This window comes from Protopterus annectens, chromosome 5.part0, assembly GCF_019279795.1.
Source record: "Protopterus annectens isolate FY-2018-M chromosome 5.part0, PAN1.0, whole genome shotgun sequence".
In the NCBI taxonomy this organism is placed as follows: domain Eukaryota; kingdom Metazoa; phylum Chordata; order Ceratodontiformes; family Protopteridae; genus Protopterus; species Protopterus annectens.
In genome coordinates, this window is record NC_056735.1 from 712,417,815 (window position 1) to 712,440,764 (window position 22,950).

Genomic DNA, 22,950 nt, shown 5'->3' on the forward strand with positions numbered 1-22,950 from the left:
GAAAATACCCAAATGATCACAAATATAATAAAAAGTACAATGACAATACCCTGGATTGTGCTAGTTCTCAGGTTACTAAAAACACGCCCAACCATCCAAAAAGTGTCCATTGTTTTGATGTGCTGTCCAAATCTTTGGCCCTTTGCTCCATGAAATTTGCCCGTTTTTCCTGTTTATCAGGATAGTCGCAAATATATGAACAGCAATGACTCCCTATGAGAGCACATGACCGCCCCTTTTGCAGCAAGCATTATATCAAATGCCATTCAATTTTGTAACACCACAGTTTGCATTTTAGTCATTTCTCGATTTGCCATCCTGATATAATGCAAAGTTTCATTGGCTACTTCCTGTAGAATTTGAGCAAGGATGGTGATTTCAAGCATTGTCCTTTGCACTCCATACTCAGGAGTAAAGACCACAAATACTTGCTCTGCACAGTGGATTGCTTGCTTAATTTTCAGTCTTCCTGCTGGTGGGTTTTCAAAATGTTAAATAGCAGGAGGAATATAGCCTACAAAACAACATCTTGACCGGTTTGTAGGCAACCAGGGGTAGGCATGATCACCACAGATGTAGTAATGGTCACTTATCATGCCAATGCAATGCCCCCAGTCATAGCTTTTTAAGTGCAAAGAGTCTAACACACTTTCATGCCTAGTGTCATTACATTTGCTTTTTCCTAATAGTACAGTCCCATTTCTGGCATAACATGCATCTCTATGATGTGTGGTTGTAAGTTGAAGAGACACAACCTTTGAAAAATCAGTTACATTATGCCAGGTTAGACTGATGTCATTAAGGTCCTTTTTGAATGACACCTGTGATGCAGTAATGGGAATCATAGGAATTCCTTTGATGACAAGACTGGTCAGGAGGCTTGGGTAGCCTGCTCTTACTGTTCGATGATATTGCTGCAAAATATGAATCAAGTTTTTACAATATGAAATCATGGCATTATCTGACAAGGTTAAATCGGAATTTCCCCCAGGAGGGGTAGCTGGAAGGGCCATGGGCCTACCCATTAATATTTCATACTGACTCAACTTCCTGGTAGCATTCAGTGAGGCCCTCATACTCATTAATGCTAAGAGGAGGGCTTTGGGCCACTGTAAGTGGGTTTTAGCACAAATCTTCTAAATTTTATTTTTAAGCATCCTATTTACCATTTTCACTAATCTAGATGACTATGGATGGTTGGAACTGTGAAGACTCAACTTAGTATTAAAAATTTTTCACAATTCTTTTGCTAATGAATTATTAAAATATGTTCCCTGGTTACTATTGATAGTACACGGTATACCAAATGTTGGTATGTAATCTTAGATAAGTTTTTTTTACAACTGTAATTGCATCAGCTTTGCGAAATGCGTAAGCTTCCACCCACGCTGAAAACATACACACTGCCACCAAAATAAATTGTAGATTATTAGCCCTTGGCATCTGGAGGAAGTCCAGCTGCAAGTTAACAAAAGACCACCAGGGTGGTGGTAAACATGTAGTCTTACTGCTGGCATTTTTACTAACATTATACTCTTGACATATACCACACTGATTTACATACTGAAGTATCAAAGAGGAGACAAGAGGGGCATACTAACTTCAGGTAATTTGATTAAATAAAGCTGTCTTACCTGCATGGGCTGGTAGATGATATGCCCTTACTAGGTAAGGTAGCAAAGAGGCAGGCGCCACCAGTCAGGCTTCCGAATGTCACCATATGCCATCAGAGGATTTTATACATCCATCTTTCAGCCACCTCTGAACGTCTCTCTGTGATGCTTCAGCTTGAAAAGCTGACAACTTTCTAAACTCAAACATTATTACTGTTGTAGTTTGTTATAGTTAATGTACACAGTTTTTACAACAATCTGCTACTACTTGTTTAGCAGCTTGGTCTGCTGAATGATTACCCTTTGTTACAATATCTATACCTGTTTGATGTGCACAGCATTTGATTACAGACAGCCTCTTAGGTACCAAAAGTGCATCTAACAATGATTTTATGTAGCCTGAATTTTTATTTTGATTTCCTGAATAGGTCAAAAACCCTCTCTCTTTCCAAAGTTGCCCAAAATCATAACTGCTGTCTGTAAAAATGTTGGCCACCTTGTCTTTGGCTAACTCACAGGCTTTTTGCAGAGCCACTAATTCAACTATTTCAGCAGAGTGAGCACCCTCTAATCTTTGTTGCAACAATACTATCTCTTTGGTGCAGATGGCTATTCTTGCAGTCAGTTGCCCCCTTTGCTTTCTTTCACAGGAACCATCCACAAACAAGTTTAGGTCAGCATTGGGTAATAACTAGAAAGGCTTCATGACAGAATAAAATAAAGTCTTATCATAGTCTGTAATCTTAAAGCTGGGGCGATAGTCAGAAGATGCAGGGTATCCTGCTGACACTGCTGAAAGGAATTTGATGCTATTAGTAGATCATCTATGTATTGTACTAACAGAAACCCACCCGGAAATGTCACGTTTTCCATATCTTTTTTTCATAATTTGAGAAAATAATGAAGGAGATTCAGTATATCCTTGTGACAACTATGTCCAGGTATATTGCTGTCCCCGATAAGTAAAAGTAAACAGAAACTGACTCTCTGGGTGAATAGGTATAGAAAAGAATGCTGAACATAAATCTGTTACAGAAAAGTAACTAGCTGTAGGTGGCATGCATCTGAATATTGTTGCTGGATTTGAACAACAGGAAAAGTAGACAATACTGCATTATTTACAGCCCTTAAATCTTGTACAAATCTATAAGTATCCTTTCCTGTTTTTTTTCACTGGGAACATAGGAGTATTATAAGAGCTTTTAGCTGGTATTATTATTTCTTGCTGTATTAGAGACTGAATTACAGGTTTGAGTCCCTGCTCTGCTTCTGGCTTTAGTGGATATTGTGGAACTCTAGGGAGAGGTTTTGATAGATTTAATGTTATTTTTACTGTTTTTGCTGATTTTAGTATACCTACTTTATTTGCATGTTTAGCCCACAAGTTGGCAGGTACCTGCTGTAGTAACCTTACATCTGCCTGCATGCTTCCAATGGGCTGTTCTTCAGCTTTTGCTAAAACTGCCAGTACCTCCCCCTCTAATTCTGTCGAAACATCCAGATACACCCCTTCTGGGTACAGGAAACAGTACAACCCAGCTTGCATAACAAACATCTTTCTAGCAGACTTATTGGTGCAGTAGTACTCAAAAGGAAAGAATGCCTTTCTTTGATCAGGCCTAAAGAAATGGGAATAGGTTCAGAAACAGGATATGTAAGCATAGTATTTGTCACTCTGACTGCCTTTACTTTATGCTCTGATACTGGTATTTGACTGTTTGAAGTCATTTTTATCACTGACCTAGTGGCTCCAGTGTCCACCAGAAATGTTTTTTTTTTTTTAATTTATATCCATCTTAACGTAGGGTCCATTTACTTCTGTGTTATTTCCTTTACCTAGTCAGTATGGAGCTTTCTGGCTCCTTCCAATGTGAGGAGGTGGTGTGGAAAAAACTGCATTATTATAATTTAGTTGCCATTCCGTCAAAGTATCTTGGACTCTGCGTTTGCCTTTGTGGGCATTCTCATCTCCAATGTCTTGCTTCTCCACAATTGAAGCAAGATGTGTTAGATGAAGCCAGAGGGTCACTGCCAAATCTTTGTTGACAAACAGCAGCACCTTGTTCCCCTTGGCCAGCACTCTTACTAAATCCTCTAGCAATTTCTCTACCCCTTCCCCTACTTTTGCCTTGACCCCTTGGGTTTTCCAGTTGCCTGATTTGTAAAGTTAACAGCTTATCCTCAGTATCCTTTCTCCGTTTTTCCTGATACACTGTACAGTGATTTTCAGCACTTAATAAAGACTCTAAGTCATTTTCTTGCTAGTCTATGAGCATTTACTTTATTTTATTTTGTACAGGGGCTTGCAGACCCTGCACAAAGGCTGCTTCAATAATTGGCTTAGCTTGCTCTTCTGGGTCTAGTATTCCTGAATGTCTAGCAAATACTGTTTTAAGGCAACTCAAACAGTCTGCAGGGGCTTCCCCTTTATTTTGTTTACATGTCTGTATTTTAGTCCACTCAGTCATAACTTGACATGTCCGTAATTTTGTTTAATAATGCTGTCAATTTATCTGTTAATGCTTTTCTGTGAGAGTGAAATCTGTTATTTTAGCCTTTTCCAGTAACTGCTTCCTTATTTTATCTCAAATAACTACCCTAAGCAGCTGATTTAAATCTGTCAAAGTAGGATTGTAACATTTTATTATAGTTTTTAATTCTTTCTTAAATTTTAATGGTTCTTCCCTAATATTTGGAAAACTTGTAGACATAGCATGCAAATCAGCAGGGGCCCAAGGACAATGAACAAGTTCTCTATTATTAGCCCCCAGAATTTCCCTGAGAGGTGCCAAAAGATCCCCTCCAGAGGTCGCAATCTCCTGTTATACCCTGTCATATGAGCGCGCATGATAAGATACAGGAGTATCAAATTCTAATTCCCCTGTTGGGGAAGTAGAACCTATCTGAGAAGGATAGGAATAAGAACACCCCCTTGACTACAGATGCTGTTCAGAAGATGATGACTGAACAGGGGAACTAGTCTGGGATGTGCCAGTATCATGCAAACTGTGTTTCCAATGGAGAGTAGACTGAAATGTAGGGGCCTGAGAAACAACAGAGTCTTGTACAGGTGGTACAAAGGCGAGCTCAAAAGTTACAGCACCAGCACTGTGATTGGGATAATGGGGTGGAAAGGTACTGTGTCCAGAACTGACCACTCTTTTGGACCCTCTGAGGGTACTTCCACGCAATTACACTTATGTACCAGCATGCTATGGGCTCATGAATTTATTTTAACAATGCATACTTCTTATTTTAACAATGCATACTTCTACATCCCATCATGCTGTAGATTCATGAACTTGTTTTAACAGTTTATAGTCTATGTCCCAATCATGCGGTGGGCTCATGAACTTGTTTAACTTTATCTTTAACTTTTTTCTCTTTTTTTTCCTCATTCATTCATACACTGACAGAATAAAACATCTCTCATACCTCTTACCTTTCAAATCTGCGGGTACTGCCCTTGACACAAGGTGCCTCCTTGTGTTAATTTGTCCTGTATGTGCACATACATTTATTATTCTCATTTGCTGTGGGGGTCCTCCCACTATTACTTTGTATACCTTACAAACAACTCAGTCAAACAGAAACACAGTCATTCACTTATTCTACATTTTGCTAAAATTGTCTAAAAAGGTAGAAAGGGGAAAAATACAAACCAACCCCTTTTCCCTTACAAAACAATTTCCCTGCCAAGGCTAGTATGTTTGCACATCCTGAATAGCTGCACAGCTGAGTCTCTGACTATCCCATACAAAGCAGTGTGGAATTCACAGAAAATCTGTGATGGGCCCTTTCCAGAACTGCCTTGCAGCAATACCAAAGTTCAGATCTGAGTCACTGCACCAAAATCTTAAAGTCATAAATAAAGAACATTAAAAATTTACCTTATATGCCTGCAGTGAGGAACATCATTTCAGGATGTGCAAACACAATTTTTGTATTTACAGCACTGGGAGACAATCTTCATAGCAGTTGGTAAATCAGTCTCTCTGAACAAAGAAAAACTGCAACTTTTATACACTTTTCTTATCAAACCAATCATGCAAACTTTTACATTTACAATGACTGCAGCAAATAAATGACTTGGAAAATGTTCTCATCCCTCATGATTCTTGCCTCAGACTTCACGTGGCCACCTTCCTATACATGACCCACCTGCATCAAGGGGTCCTGTTTTCTGACCTTGGATGTTTCAAACTTTCCCTAGCAACAACAGACTCTTAGACTGGAGGAGTCAGGCTAACAAATTCTTTTTACAGTAGTTAATGTGCTTCTAACATGCTTCTACTCCTGTAGCACTTTTCCTTGTTACATATTAAAAGAAAGCATGTTAAAACACAACAGTATCTTCAGCTTATGAACCTGTATTTTTCCACAGCTCTGCATACAAATTATATTTGCTTTTTAACAATCATATTATAGCATCATTAACGAAACTGAAATGAATATACATCTTAATAAGCTGATCTTATCCCATAACAATATGTATTCAGTTTTAAAGTATATCCTTCACATTTTGCAGTATTTTCATTTTAGTTTTGAACCCTATATCCCTTCCTTTTTTAGGAAAAAATGTCACTTGAGCCAACAGAGACATAAAGAATATTTGAATATCACAAGTACAGATTAATGTATAACAGCGAGTGGTTGAATTGATTTTACCATAAATGCCATAGTATAGAAATCCAGAAGGGCAGAAAATGTTTACCTGAAACAAATAGCAAAGATAACATGTTTACTTCTGTGACAGAGCAATTAAATTACATGCTAGGACAAAAATCTTTAGACAGTGCTTTTACTTGCCCTTAACATGGTTTTATTAGTTTTATAGTAGTTTGTGAATTATCTGAAGTGGTAATTGCTCTGATTGTCACATTTTGTACCTTGACTTTGTGCTTTAAAATCCACCAAAAGCAATAAAGTATAGTGTGCAAATGGAAAGTGGAAGACCATTCAGACTCCCCTCATGAGAGGTGCTCTAGCAATGGTCATATTTGCCACTTTCTTCCTTATCAAAAAATGGCTGCCAAATCTGTCAGGTTACCACATCTTATATTTTAACCATATTAGTACATAGCCATCACTTCAAAGTTCATGTGGTCATTCATTTCCCTGATTAGCATCATCCAATATTTTAGTCTTTAGACGTAAATGAAGATTTTGTCTTTAATTAGTAAAATAAACAATGTTTCTGAACCACTCATTAGTTTAATATTAATAACTTTTTTAGCAAGAGAGGCAACTCAGGGTACACTTTGGGTGCTAAGAAAAGCATTCTTGGCTAATATTAAAGACTGAACTTATACTATGGGTTTTAATTATGTCCTGACTTAGGAATAAGGTCCATTCTCATGAAAGTGTGTAAAATACTAAACCATCCATCCACCTACAACCCCTTTTCCCATTTCGCATATGGGGTCAGGGTGTCACTTCAGCAGTAACAATCATCTCGACCCAAGGTTTACACCACTGGGTGGCTAGCCCTGCCATGGTAGTTCATTCGTGCCACTCACTCCCACACACACTGTCACCTGTGGCCAGTTTAGGGTGTCCAATCCACCTACTGCAAATGTTTGGAATGTGGGAGGAAACTGGAGCACCAGAAAAAAACTCATGTGACCACAGTGAAGACATGCAGACTCCACAGAGAAGGCACCCCAGCCGAGAATTGAACTGGAGAACCTCTTGTTGTGAGGCAACAATACTAACCAAAACTAAACATTTACAGAAATTAAAACAAACAAAATTATTTTTTCATCACAGAGCTTCTAAATTGTGGAATGTCCTGCCAAAAAATATAAGGCTTATAGTAAGCCTGGGAACCTGCAAATCATTAAAAGACAGATGGTTTAAAGGTTAAGTGCATGATCCAAAATCCAAAAGTTATAAACTCTTGAATAGCCTATGATTTAGACATTAAACTTGTTGTTTTAGCACTGAGCAATAGACTTTTCAAAAGCAAATCATCAGACCTAGAGGGATAGGAAAAATAAATTAACTGCAATGCTCATACTAAGCATCTTGTACATAAATGCAAAAACATAATTTTCCTCATTTGAAGCAAATAATTTTTCATAAAATGATCACATAACAAACAAAATAAAATGAAAAGTTATCTGCTAATGAGCGAGTCAGTGCAAAACATTAACCTGTGTTTTGTATTGGAGGAAAATTCCTGCAGCCCTTGTATATAAATTGTACTGCATATCACTTTACCAATCTGACTGCCATCACTGAAGTATGGGTATAAGGTGCTCATACAATATGATATGTTGTGTTCTGTCTATATTCCTTGTATCACCCTACCGATTTGACAACCATAACTGAAGTTTGGGTATAAGGTGTTCATATGATATGTTGTATTTTGTCAATATTCCTTGTTACTGATTACCTGTAAGATCTAAAAGTATCACACAGTTTTGATTTAATGAACTGTCACATGGGAATATCTTGCAGAAGTTAATACAGTGTATCTGTCTGGGCTAACAAAGCACCTGCCACTCAACATGAATTATAAGAATTGTATTGTGCATTTATGATAAAAAGGATGATCATCCATCTCAAAAGTGTGAGAGAAACAATTCTGAACCATACAACTAGAAAGCATTTTTTATGATTAGCATGCAGACACAGTAAACTTCAAAGCTCACTGTAATGCTATTAAAGAGCATCCACCCACCTAATCATATGTAAGGGGTTGTGCCCCCTTATATATATTCTGAGGGCTTGTGCCACTAATATATATATATATATATATATATATATATATATATATATATATATATATATATATATACTAATTCTGAGATCTATGTACCTCAAAATCAGGAGAATGCACTGAGATATTCCAACCGTGGAGTTTTACATATATATATATATATATATATATATATATATATATGTGTGTGTGTGTGTGTGTGTGTGTGTGTGTGTGTGTGTGTGTGTCTATATATATATATATATATATATATATATATATATATATATATATATATATATATATATATATATATATATATTCCTTTATGACATCTTTTGTCTTGCTATTCATTCTCTAGAAAACAATAAACGTTCTCAGGCTTTCCAGGGGACTGAAAAACATGAAGAAAATCAGAGTGTATGGATAGCAAGAAAACATCATAGCAGGAAACACCAGGAACACAACATCCAAAGATTTTATTACAGCAGTAAAAGACTAAAATGCAAAGCTTTTTATGTTTTTATTCATGTCTATATATATGTATGTGCTTATACATGTCAGCATCCAAGTACATATTAATTTTGTACATTTTATGAATGGTCCTGCAAAACTTTTAATTATGCATGGTCAGCTGACTTTTAAACAAGTTGTAGTAGGCTAGCTAGTTAACTTTTGTATGTATTTATATGTTTAGTTTGCAGTCAGTACTCATTAAGCATTGACAAAGAGTATATCTCAAAAGCTTTTAAGGCTGTAATAAATTCTTTTGACGTTGCGTTCCTGGTATTTTGTTTCATATTTGGTGCTTTATACATTGGATCACTTTGATATACCACAGAATTTGTTCTGTTCTCATATTATAGAAACAAAATCTCCGAGTCATAGGTATTGTATATTTATATGCGCAATGTATTTCATGTCAGAAAGTATACAGATTTAAGTGTTGAGATGTGTGTTATACTGTTACAATGTGTCATGATTTTAATTTCAGTGTTACAAAGATAAACCTGAAACTTGAAAACTAAATGCACAATTGCTTGTTGGAACATTTCATTTCAGGGTATTCTGGATGAGATCGTCAAGGACTGACAAAGCAAAAGAACCTGTGCTGACTATTCCAATTGATTCCATCTGGCCCAAGTTGCCTTCTAAAATTGATGCTGCATACAGTGTAACAGAAAAAGATGCTGTCTATATTTTTAAGGGTGGGTGTGAAAATTTTAAACAACATTATTAATTACCATTTTGCATATTTCAGCCACACCCAATACAAAGCTGCTACTATATTTCATTAGTTTGAACAAGAATGGCAAATGGTCATGCATAAAGTTATAGAGGAAGACAAGTATTTAATCTATTCTGCTAATTAGAATTATATAATTTGTGCATCATCTTAGAGATTTAGTGAACTACAGTGTCAGGTTTGCTTATTACGTCTGCCTCACACAGTGTAGATCACTGTCAGTCTTACAAATGTGTTTAACTTGATCTTAAAGGAAGAAGTTCTAAACAAGAGGTACTGTATTCAAAGATCACATACATTTTAGATGTGTTGAGTACAGTACAAGTAGTCACAAGCATTTAAAAAAACAGAAACTGTGGTTACAGCTTTCCTACAGGACAGAGACACTGGTATAAATAACAACATGATGTTTCTCTAATTCATGGTAAAAAAAAAAATCAGTTACCATAACAATATATCATGAAATAATAAATAACCCAGTAGTTCAGCAGAGTATCAACATTTTTTTAATTGAACTAAATAATCCATAATTCTCATTTCAGAAACATGTCAGTTCTGCTTCTCTAGCATCTAGCACATCCCCATATAAAAGGATTTTTAAGAACTTCTACTATGACTTTTTCAACATGATGAGGGATCTGCTTTATCAAGCAGAACGGTTGAGGAAATCAACACAGCAAAAACAAAATTAAATACAGGTATATTTTGCAGGGGGTCTGCTCTTCCTCCTATATGGGATTGCACACACGCACACACACACACACACACACACACACACACACACACACACACACACACACACACACACACTTATTCACACACCCACTCTGACATTCATTCATACAGTGTGAGCATTTGCAAATATGCTCTTATGCATCCATGGCCAGTGAGATAGGTGGTCTCTCATTCATACTCATGCAAGCACACATTCATACCAAGACTCAACTGACACTCATAAATATATTCAGTAGAACAACCCCTCCAAAAAACTAACAAAAATACTTTTTAGCATATTTTTCTGTGTATATTCTTGTTGAAGTGAAGCTGTGACTACAAAATGAGTACAGCTTTTATTAAAAGTTCTATATTTTGATCATATCTTTACTATAAGGGTGACTTTAATATGAGGATGGCCTCAAAATGAAAATCTATGGTACTAAATAAAAACAAATAATATTAGCTCCCAATCATTTTTATAGGCATCCAAGCTTGTATCACATTTTCACAGGAATGAGAAATAAAATAGTTGCTCATGTCATATTTATAGAAACATATATATATATATATATATATATATATATATATATATATATATATATATGTATATATGATGTAGCTTCTTATATGTGCTTATTTTGCTAGAATTCTGATCTCACAGCATCCTGGAGAAAGTACAAAACAGGTTTTATACTGCCTGTCAGTAACTACTTTTTCTGTGAGGTGCAAAAACTTTGAGTAAGAATAATAAAATAAGGGGGCATGCAGGATAAAGCCTCCAACATGAGGGGAGGGTCTAGGAGAGCTTCAATTAATTATTTGTTGGTTTTGTATTTGCTCATATTGTCATGAGCTCAGGTATGTACCAGCTGAGCTCAGAACATGTGCTCACGCTTGTGGAATAGGGATATTATCTGCTAAACTTTTGTAATGCAAGTTTGGCTGACTCAAGGAGATGTAGTGTAACCGGTGTTAGCACGTTGGCAGTCTTCAGTGACGACTACAAATAACTTTTCCCAAAAATAAATTGAGCTTGCTTGTCACTTGCAGGCACACTCTCCCACTGGCATGCTTGGGTTTAGGTAGTGTTTTTCCAAACCATAATTTTCAGTGCAGATCAGCTAGGAATAATGATATCATTGTGCTTTAAACAGAAGTACGTTTCATGAAGAGCATCATGTTTGATCACTCTCTGTACACACACACATTTGGGAAAACTGGTAACCATTTTCAGTATCTTCCTGCTGCTTTCAAATGTACCACAGGATTCAGTCCTGGGTCCTCTCCTGTTTGGTATCTACTTCACTGAAGTCCAGGCCAACACGAAGGGATGCTGGTTGACAAAGGTTGCAGATGATAGCAAGTTGTGAGCTATTATTAACTCCCCAAGTGATATTGACATCCTACAGAAAGACCTCAATGAGACCAACAACTGGTGTCAGAACCATGGCCTTAAGCTCAATGCCAAAAAATGTGTCGTCATCCCCTTTGGGAAAAACCCGGTTCCCATGAATTACCACATCGATGGTAGTCCACTGAAAACAGAAGGCTTTACAAGAGATCTGTGAACACAGGTTGGCAGCAGCCTCTCTTTCGACCACCACATTGCCACTGTGGTTAGAAAGTCCTTTTATGTAACACATCTCATTACTAAGGGTTTTGCATCCAGGAAAAAAGAGGTTATTGTCTCCCTCTACTCTTCCCTCATTAGGCCAATCATCGAGTACAATGTCCCATTTGGCATGTACCTCACTACACCTTCAACAACTGGAGAGGCCACAAAGGTACCTCACAAAGAGGATTCTAGGCCTTAAACATGTGTCCTATATGGACAGACTCAAAAAATTCTAACTATTCTCTGTCTCATATCGCCTACTTAGAGGCGATCTCTGCTTGACTTACAAACCCATGTCTGACCCAGCTCTGTTAGAAATGCTACATCTAAAGAAACCCCAATCCCTCCCACCACACACTCTAGAGACCTCAACCTCATTACCACAATCAATAGAACATGCTGGAGGGACAGGTTCATAATCCAGAGACTGCCCATGCTATGGAATAGACTTCCCATATATGTCAAAGAGAGCACTTCACTGGCCCTCTTCAAGAGAAATCTTGATGAGTGGATGGGAAATAGAAAATTCATCCCGGGGATCACTCCAGTGGCTCTCCTTGACAGAAGCACTGGGAACTAAGGTCTGGTGGCATGATGCCAAGGTAATCCTATAGGCTAGGCTTGTAAAGGCTCTAGGGCCATTAGCCTAGTACACACCTATGAACCAAAAACACTACCAGCCTTATAGGCCCACTGTTCCACCACTCACCTTATCCCTACATCCCATTGTAGGACAGATCTACCTTCTCCTGGCAGAAAATGCTTTTCAGAAGTTTCAGTGTCACTTAATAGGTGTACAAGAATTAGGAACATAGAAATTCAGTAGGTTATCATTTATCATTTTGCTGCAGCCTTAATTACATCTAATCTAACATTTATAATCCTTGCCAGGTTGCTTATGAAAGGCTCAGACAGCTTGAATGTGTGATCTCTCTCCATGACATATATATACTGCATAGCATAGGACCTGAATCACCTTCCTGCAAGCTCTCTAATATTTAAAGATGCACACCTCAATATACTGTATCCCTCATTTGTTCTAGTTATAAAATATAAAATTTTATAAATATTGGACGGTGCAGTGGTACAGCGGTAGTGTTGTCCCCTCACAGCAAGTGGTTCTCCAATTCAGTTCTCAGCTGGGGTGCCTTCTGTGTGGAGGCTGCATGTCCTCCCTGTGTTCGTGTGAGTTTTCTCTGGGTGCTTCAGTTTCCTCCCATGTTACAAAGACATGCATCTGAAGTGTTTCTCCCCGGGCCTTCACTGAAAATTGGCTTCGTTCCAAGTCGGACTTTCCTGGTAAACAAATAATAAATAAATAAAAATATTATTGTAGGTCTCGTGCATTAATATGCACTGATCATGTTTAAAATCACCTCTGCATTAAGTTTATCATTAATTTTCATATTGAAATCAACTTGTTATTCTCATTCAATGAATACATTATTTTTAATCATTAGTTTCATGATAAATCTCAAACTGTCCTTATATATAGCATTTTTTCAAAGGTCTTCCAAAGCTAGAATATTTAGTAGGGATGTTCTCCAAGAACTTTTGATCTTCCTTTTATTACAGTTCTGATTTCTATAAATACATGGCAATGCTGCCTTCTTCATGTGAGACAACAGTCTGCAATTACTGAAGTGCACCTTTGTACTATTGTATTTTCCCTCTTGTATGGGACTCTGGGAGGAGACATTCCTGCTCTGAACAGAGGTTTTTGGTTTGTTCCCTACCAACTGATTATCTTCTCTTTGAACCATATGTGATTCTCAGTTTAGCTGCCGAACTAATGACTAGAGCTTCAGGATGGTTATCCTGAACTATGGCAGGATATTGAATTCTTACTCCGCCTGTCCTTTGTAATTCTGAGTCTTGTGAAGTGCTTGTCACAGTAATATTTCTCTCATTATTAATTCTTTTCTAGCTTCATTTTAGCTTCCATTGATTATATGGCATTAGTAAAGGTGCAGATATCAGCAATTTGCTTTTTAATCTGCTACCCATTAATAATGGGGATGGGTAATGAGGGATTTAGCTCTTGCAGTGAACTATTCCTATATTCCAAAACTACATGATGTCAATCACCATAATTAGTGTTAATGACATTTTTCATACTGGTCTTTACTGCCTAGATATTCTTTCCACCTGGCCATTCAGTCATGGGTATCTTGGACTTGTAATATGTGCATGGTTAATTTATAACTGTTGTGCATGGCTCTTAAATTCCCTACTTTGAATTACGGACTATATTACGATAGAACAATGTGTATGTTTTCCCTTTGAAAGATAGACTTGAATAGACTTATCCTACAGATACTCACATTGTTGATCATTTCAGGAAACTTGGAATAATAATCTGCACAAATTAAGTATACAGCTGTTTTGAATTGGAGGATTCAGTGCTGCCTCCAAGGATTTTCTACCTCCATATAAAATCATATTTCTTCTCATAGATTGCTGCTATTATATGCATCAAACAAATCATTGTTCTGCATCACTTTATCTTTTCTAATGTTTTTAGAAATGTGTAATGTCTCTTGCTTCTTACTTCCCCTTCAATATTCCAAGCTGTGAGTCACGTATTCTCTCAAGCATCTCACTGGTAATTCAAATGACAATTAATGGCAAGTGCATTAATATTGTCAACTCAGAATGTTAAACCTTAGATACAGAGTTTTTTCCTCCCTGAAAGAAAGGTAAGACTAAATTTCCATTCTGAGTGATGTTTTTTGATCTGGCCAAGCTATTACTTATCTTTTTTTAGTAACTACATTTCTAAGTCAGTGTCAGTATGTTTCTGAAATTCTTTGACCTTTCCTTCTGTCAATTTACTTCAATTGCCAATAATTGAAGTATCACTCAAAGAATCTCCAGTTATTTTTCTTCTCAGACTTAATTCTGATTTGATAAATATACATGACTGAACATATCTGCTATACAGAGAGCCTTGCCTGGTCTGAATGTCACTTACAGATCACTCTTCTGGAAGTTAAGAAAACTCCTCTGTAATTTAGGAGGGGCCTTATGCAAAGACTTTGTGAATATGTTTTGCAAAGCTTTATAATGTGTTTCCACTTGTACTTCTTTGCAGTGCATGTATTCATGAAATTTCTCACATCCACATAGTATTGCTAACAACTCTTTCTCAGTGTGAGCATATCTATTGCAAACATTTAAATGTGTTTGGCTCAAAATTTGTAAAATAACAAGCTTATTTATATCATCATATTTATAAATCGTTTTTATTTGCAAGTTCTTTGAGAATCCAACATTTTTTCCACTTACTGTTCCATTCCCCAGCTATGGTCTTCTCTCACAGCTTTTTAAGAGGCATAGACATATTAGGCATAAACTTTGCAAAATACTACATGATTCCTATATATTAGTAATGCTTGTGTGTCTTCTGGCATTTGCATTTTTGCCACTGCTCTGACTTGCTCGGACTCAAACTTCAGATCTTCTGATATTAGAGCCTGCATATATTCTGACTTGCCACTTTTATTTTCCATTTATTCTAATTTAATTGAAAATGCTATTGTTCCAGTCTGTTCAGTTTCATGTCATATTCTTCGTGTGGCTATCCCACACACTAACAAGTCATTAATTTTAATTGTTCCTTGAAATACTTCTGGAGATGATGAAATACCAGATGGAAACTTAAAGATTCTGTATCTTCATAAGTTATATTGAATAAACTCACTCTGTAGCTTTGTTTCTTTAGCTTTGTGCGCCAGAATTCTTGGATTGCACCTAAAACAGAAAAGGTTTTAGTATTTATCATAAATGAGATAACTTACTTAGCTATAAGCAATTGATAATGCTCTCTATCTATCAGATTATTAGATATTATGGATCCATGCAACATATGAATTTTGTTCTGATGTACAACAGTGGCCATGCTATTCACCATTTCTTTTGACATTAATGGCATCTAAGCTTTACATTCACTTTGTTTCCTGTGCGTTTCGCCCAAAAGCCAGTAGCACTTTCCTTGGGTATTTTAATTCTTATATTAAAGATAAGACCAGGAGACTGTCCATGAAGTTCTACAGTTTTCTAAGAGTTACTGTTTCACTCACTGCTAACATACGTTTGTTTAGGTGCTCTAATGTGGTTTGGAAACTAGAGAATATATGGTGGAACTTCACTATTACCTGCTTCTTTTCAGGCTTATTCTCTCACCAGTTGCAATACTTTGTAAGTGGCTGGTCAGCTTTAGGAAACTATGAAATATCAATTGATGTCCCATACTGGATCAGCCTTTAAGTGAAAGCACTGTCAAAGATCCAGATTCACTTTTTGTTTCCTATAACAGAGCAATAACTGTTGCTCTGGATACTGTTTCTCCTGTTTGTGAATGTCTCTATTCTACAGTGAGCTAGAAACCATAGTTCAGTCTTGAGCTTTAGGTAATGTGGGGCTGCAATGACAGCTATAGTGCCATTGGTAAAGAATGGACCTACCCAAGGACATCCTATGTATACTTTTGTTGTTTTTAATTTATAAGGTAATGTTACTGCTCTAAGTTATTGCATTTGAAATATACAAATTAGTCTAAAAGGCAGTTAATTACCTGGAACAAAAACATTAGAATAAAAATCATCCTGAGTATATGTTTATGTTTTTTTTTAATTATAAGAAAAATGACCCAAATTCAGAAGTTGCTGTGAGGTGCACACAAGGTAACATTTTTGCATTCAGAGACAGCCCAACCAAATGCTGGACTATATTTGTGGCCATGATAAATAGTAATTAAACACTTTGTAGGAGAGGAACATGCTAATTACTCATGCTGTCCCATAGAACTATCTGTGATAAGGCATTTGAGCGTGTATAAAGTAGCACATCTGCTACTGGCCACTCATGAAAATGAACATGGCCTGGCTGCATTCATCCATGATAGAAGACTGGGGAGTTTAGTGCTCAGGTAGTGTTAGGGGTATGTGTAAGTGTATGTAAGGGGCTACATTATGTGTGAGTGTGTCTGTCTGGGATGTTGAAGTATGTGGGCTAGTGAAGGGGAAGATTAAGTATGTATGTGTAGAGGGGTTGGGATGGCTATCATGCTTCCACACACCCCTATACTAATGAGCAAAGCCTGCAACACTGGATGGGGGACCACTAACCACCAGCAATACTTTTTCGTAATATGGAGATATACACTAAAACAAAAAAAAAATTAAGTTATTTATTCATTTATCCCTTGTCTACTAGGTTAGTCCCATTAGGCTAGTGGCATCTTTTCAGGGAAGACCCGAGGTCGTATTTATGCAACTAGGGAAAATTTGACCAGGGCATCACGGAACTTCCTCTACTCTTTGGAACTGCTAGATGGTATAGTAGGGCTCCTACAGTGGCAGGGAAGTGACCTACCAGAAGCAGCAGCAGCATAGAGGAGGAAAGAAAAGCTATGGAGAGGTAGGGGTGGAAAAGGAGAAATGGGTTAAAATAGTTGTTTGATATGTAGTATAAGAATGCAGATAAAAATTAATGTGTGGTGGCTGATGCAAATGAGCAGCATTTAGCTGTCTCAATGAAGAATGAAGCAAGCAAGTCCATTAGAGTGATGCAGATAACAGAACTGGCCTCAGGAAGGCCTACATACGATGTTCTATTAAAAATAACTGAGCAAGATGATTCAGATAACTGTTCTACTGTTTCATGGGGTAGGATGTCAGGTAACCTTTTCAGCAGTGCTGAGGACAGTGATGTGGAGAAGGAATTGAGTGATGTGCAGCAGAGAGGGCAGCAGTTAAAACTTATGCAGCAGTGACAGCAGACAAGAAAGGAGAGCAACAACAAAATGTAAGTGAAAATGTTTTTAAAAAGAAGAAAGGCCTAGTGTGAGAAAAATAACAAAAATGACACTGTAATAGACAGATATGTATAGGGCAATTTGGTAACTGTTGTGGGATTTAAAGCTGAAGAAATGCAATATTTCATATATATCTATATATATATACATATATATATATATATATATATATATATATATATATATATATATATATATATATATATATATATTGAGAGAGAGAATTTTTGTGACATCATTTGAAACTGATGGCTTGATGATGAAATTTCTGGAACCGTACAATGAAAAGGGAATTTATTCATGAAACAGTTTTTTTTCTGGTAGTAACTTAAATGTTAAAAGAAATGTTACTTTGCAGTTTAGAACTGATATATTAGAAGAAAAATGTTAAAAATGCATACTGTCTGTGAAATTGTTGCCAACACTGTAAAAGTTAGAGATGAGAGAAACATATGGAATGGAGGGAGATTGGAAGTTGTTTTGAAATCTGAGAAAAAATACATGGTGAAACACTTTCAAATTGTTATTTTTGTGACTGATCAAAGAGGGCCAGCATAAATCATGTTTTTGTGGGGACTTTTTCTCATTTAATCAATGATTGTGACAAGATCCAATGTAACCACTGTGGGGAGAAAGGACATTCAGCAAGAATGTGTGTGCCTGAATGCAGGTTATGTAAAAAAAGGGATTCTTTTGGATATAATGTCAAGACCAAACAGTAAATAATGAAAAAGAAGGGGAAAAGGAAGAAAATACACATGAAGAAGAACAACAAGAGGCTGATGGAGAGTTTAAACTAGGTAAAGAAGAAACTGAAAAAGAAGAAAAAATATAGAAGGAAAAAGGAGGGGAGAGAGAGAGACTGTATACAGGAAGAGAGGTCAGAAGAAGGGATTGACACTACAATTTTTTTTTAATTCTAGCCAGTGAAAATCTGATTCTGAGGATCAATGACTATTTGTACATAAACATAGGAAAATATTCAATAGTAGGAAGGGTAAAAAATAAGAAAATAAACATTTAAAAAATGTATCCCTTAAATTTAAAATTAATGAAAAGAAACAATGTTAGGGTACTTTCAGTAAATGAGAACTGCATTAATAACACTGTTAGAAGGATAAAGGTGATTTGGATGTTAATATGTTAGAGGTGTAAGATTCCTGACAAGTGAAGAAAGACTGCAATGATAAAAAATTGTGGGGGTGGAAATATAATATGGAATTTAGGTAGTAAACGCTGTTCTGGAGTGGCTGTGTTTTGTTAACAATAGTGTAAATACTAGCTGTAACATTAGTAAGTATGGGAAGGTTAACTGTTGTGGATATCAGGTGGAGAGAACATGCTTATAAAATTATAGTATTATACACACATACAGCTAGCAAGGAAAGAGAGAGTCTGTTTTATCCAATAGTTGACTTTGTGGTGGTGAACATGACAATTATAAATGCAGTGAGATGAAATTGTGATTTAAGGAGAAGGTATAAAAAGAAAGGAAAATATGTAAAAATGCAGAAGTGATAAAATGTGGTAAGTTTGCTGTGTGGAATAAAAGTCAATGGCCTTACAGAAGGGTGACACTTGGATCTGCAACTGATTACTTTATATTATCATAAGGCTTGGGAGTAGAAGATGGTGCTACAGTTGTATTAGGTTTTTCAGACAATTTAGCAATATGAAAGCAGGTGATAGAAGAAGGGGAGTATACTGAAAAAGGAAAGGTAACAGAAAGAATAAATGAGAAATTATGAGGTGAAACTGGAGAATGGGAAATACTGCAGTTATGGAAGGATCAAATAACCATGAAGGACATATATAAAAACAAGTCAGACTGGTGTACCAAATTTAAAAAGAAGTATAAAAATAATTTTTCACCGGCAGGATCATGTGAGAAAGGAAGAAAATGTAAAATATTGGGGAATTTGTAGATATATTAGAGAACTTAGAGAATAATACAAGAGAATATTCTGATATAGATAAACAAATATATCAAAGAAACCAAGAAAAAATAAGGCATTACTATTTAGGCAGAGATATTATTTACAAGAGAAAGTGAAAAATGTATCTGCATATTTGGTCAAAATAGTAAAGGAGGATATTAGTATAATGAGTAAAATGAAAAATGTAATATGACAAGTAAAAAAACACAGGACAAAGCTACAAGTATTATAGTACCTCACATGGAAAATAGGTATAAGCATAAAAAGAAAGTAAGACAGAACAGAGAGTAAAGAAAGTTCCAGAAAAAGTCAAGGAAACATTTGAAAAATAAATTACTATTACTGAATTAGATGAAGTACTTAAGAAAGTAAATGTTGATTTTGTATCAGGCCCAGAGGGTATAAGGCATGGAATGTACAAGAAATTAATGGACTGACAAACAGGGTATTTGGTAAATGTACTGAATGAGTTGTCGAAGAAAGTTTTTTATGAAGAGCTATGTAGTGAGATATTAAAAATTGTATGAAAAAAAGATGAGAAGAAAGAAAGAAAAAATTTGGAGATCCCATCATGCTAAATAACATTTTGTGGAAATAACACAGAAGAGAATGAAAGGAAAGACAAGGGATGTTATAGATGAAACTATATATGGTATAAAATGGAAGGGATGTCAAGAAGTGTTATTGGTTGTGAAAGAAATTGTGGATGATGTTATAAGTAAAAGAGGGATGTGAAACTTAAGGTAAGTGATATTAGCAAGGCATTTGATACCATAAGACATGATGCTTTGTGGGCTGATATGAAGGAGAATGGAATATTTAATAGAATTAGGAAAGTGTATATGTCAGCATATCAGAATAATAGAGTGAAACTGATAGTGAGTGGGCGGCTCATTAATGAAATATGCATGTACTGTTTATCAGACAAGAATGCTATGAGTGGAATATTGTTTGCATTGGTAATAAACATAATACTGACTGAAGTATCTTATAAAATGAAATATGCTAGATGTGTGATGCAGAAGGAGGTGGTAATATCAATAGTTTCAACATGCACAGATGTTATAGTTGTAATTACTAAGAACAAAGTATGAATGAGGGAAGTGTTGATTTGTTTGAATTGATGTTTAAAGGAAATGGAAATGACCTTGAATAAAGATAAAGATAGAAGCAAGGGTTTGGGTGATTGGGGTGTGTTTTTCAATGAATAAAGTGTCTTTTCTGGGAGTAAAAATGGGAAAATTATGTAGTTATGATGCAGTGGGAAAGGTTTATAAAAGAAGTGAAAGCAATTTGTCTTCTATGGAGGATGTATAGATTTGCATTGAGGGAAAAGATTTATTTGGTAAGTTCAGTATTAAAGGGAAAATTAGCATGTATGTCAAATGTTTATATGATCCCAGTAAAATATGAAAAGGAAATTGTGCAAGTGGTGTTTTCTTTCATACAAAGTTCAAGATTAAATCCAGTGAAAAGAGATGTTTTGTATATGAGTGAGGAAGAAGGGGGACTGAGGTTACTAAATCCTGTTGTTTATTCTGCTTCTTTAAACTTGCATAGAATATTAAAGTGCGTAAAGGAGGGGAATGAGAATTTAATAGTGTGAATGTTTAAATATAAGTAAAAAAATCTTGGTGATGAGAATAAAAAATAGAATAAGAAAAAGGAAAAAAAAAACTTGAATGAATAAATTAAAAATGATCAATAAAAAATACTGACATGGAAAATATTTGTGAATGAAGAAATTAAAAATTAAGAAAAATGCTAAAATGGAAAATAAAATGTGATGGTATAGAGAAAGACAGAAGAATGTGTTATAATAATGTGATGAAAGTATATTATTATATAAATCCATGGGAATATTTACTAGAAGAAGTGATTAAAGCCATGGAAGTAAGAAAAAAGTGGTGTACCAATATAGTAGAGTGCCAGGATTTCTTGAATGGTAATAAATAAGTTACCAGTAAAGGGGAATATGCCATAAAAAACGTTAAAAAAGTATGTTTATTTTGGTTGGAAGAAGAAACAACAGAGCATGTGTTTTTGAAATGTGGTGAAACTCTGGAAAAAATTATACGCAAACAATTTTTTGACAATATTAATGACATAACATAGATATGAATATGATTATGTATGGGCATTATAATAAAAAGAAAAAATGTGAGAAGTGTAGACACAAATTTATTTCATGTAATAGTATGTGTAATTTGGAATGAAAGACTGAATCAAATTTTATTTAATGGGAAATGCTTTTTTGCAGATATATTGTAAAAAATTAGATTATGATTGTAGAAGAAGGAGCTGGGGTTCAAGGATGTTTTAAGAAAAATGATAAATAGTAAGACACAGAAATTTGTATATATGGGCATGTAAATATGTACATTTTGTAAATATGTAAATAATGTTTTTTTTTATGTTGTGTTAAAGGACCCCTACTCTTTTTGATAGTTGCCCTGGGATATTTTACATTCACCTGAGCTACAACCAAGTTAAGCAGATGGGACCTTGGTTTAATGCCTCATCCAAAGGACAGGAAACTCAGAAGTACAGTACACTCCCTTATGCTGCACTGCACTTCTTCTAACACTGGAGCTTTGACAGAGGAAATATCAAGATTAACTCACTGCACTAACTGATTCATTAGTGTAGCAAGGGTTCTTAGTGTGTGATGAGGATCATGGGCATTAGTTAATGTCTGCAATGGTTCATGAGTTATGAAGGAGAGGAACAGGGCACATATATGCATGCCTCTCAACCACAGAGACATAATTAGAGATGACTGTCAATTATTAATCTTATAAACTTAGAACGTCACTAGAATTATACGTTTTGCAGTAGCATGCATTTACTAATGAATATGACTTTTGAAACTAATTTCTGGCATTGATGACCTGAATGTAATCATCTGTGATTTATGAGTGCAGTGAAAATGCAAGAGGAGATATCACAAATATTCTGTTAACTCAGGGACAAGCAAGGAGTATCGTGTGTGTGTGTGTGTGTGTGTGTGTGTGTGTGTGTGTGTGTGTGTGTGTGTGTGTGTGTGTGTGTGTGTGTGTGTGTGTGTTGTGCTTGAGTTATACTGTATGTCTGTGGGAGAATGAAAGAGGAAGGACACCTCTGCCAACAAGAAGCATGAGCTGACAGTATTAACTACTGAGGGAGAATGCTGATTTGCTCTTATGGTAGTTAATGGCAGTTAAGGGGCATGCAAATTAGCCAATAATGAGAGCTTTCCTAATTTGTCTCCTGATTTTCAGCATACCTCTTGCAGTGAGTGATGGAAATATTTCTTAATCCT

At 35.8% G+C, this 22,950-nt stretch overlaps 1 protein-coding gene across 1 annotated transcript in view; it reads left to right on the forward strand.

The window, feature by feature from the left end:
* LOC122802773 (stromelysin-1-like) overlaps positions 1 to 22,950 on the forward strand; it is a 220,913-nt gene that overhangs the window by 170,659 nt on the left and 27,304 nt on the right. Inside the window, exon 7 of the mRNA XM_044072559.1 lies at positions 9,379 to 9,524. Coding sequence (XP_043928494.1) covers positions 9,379 to 9,524 — 146 coding nt within the window. The remainder of the gene's footprint in view (positions 1 to 9,378; positions 9,525 to 22,950) is intronic.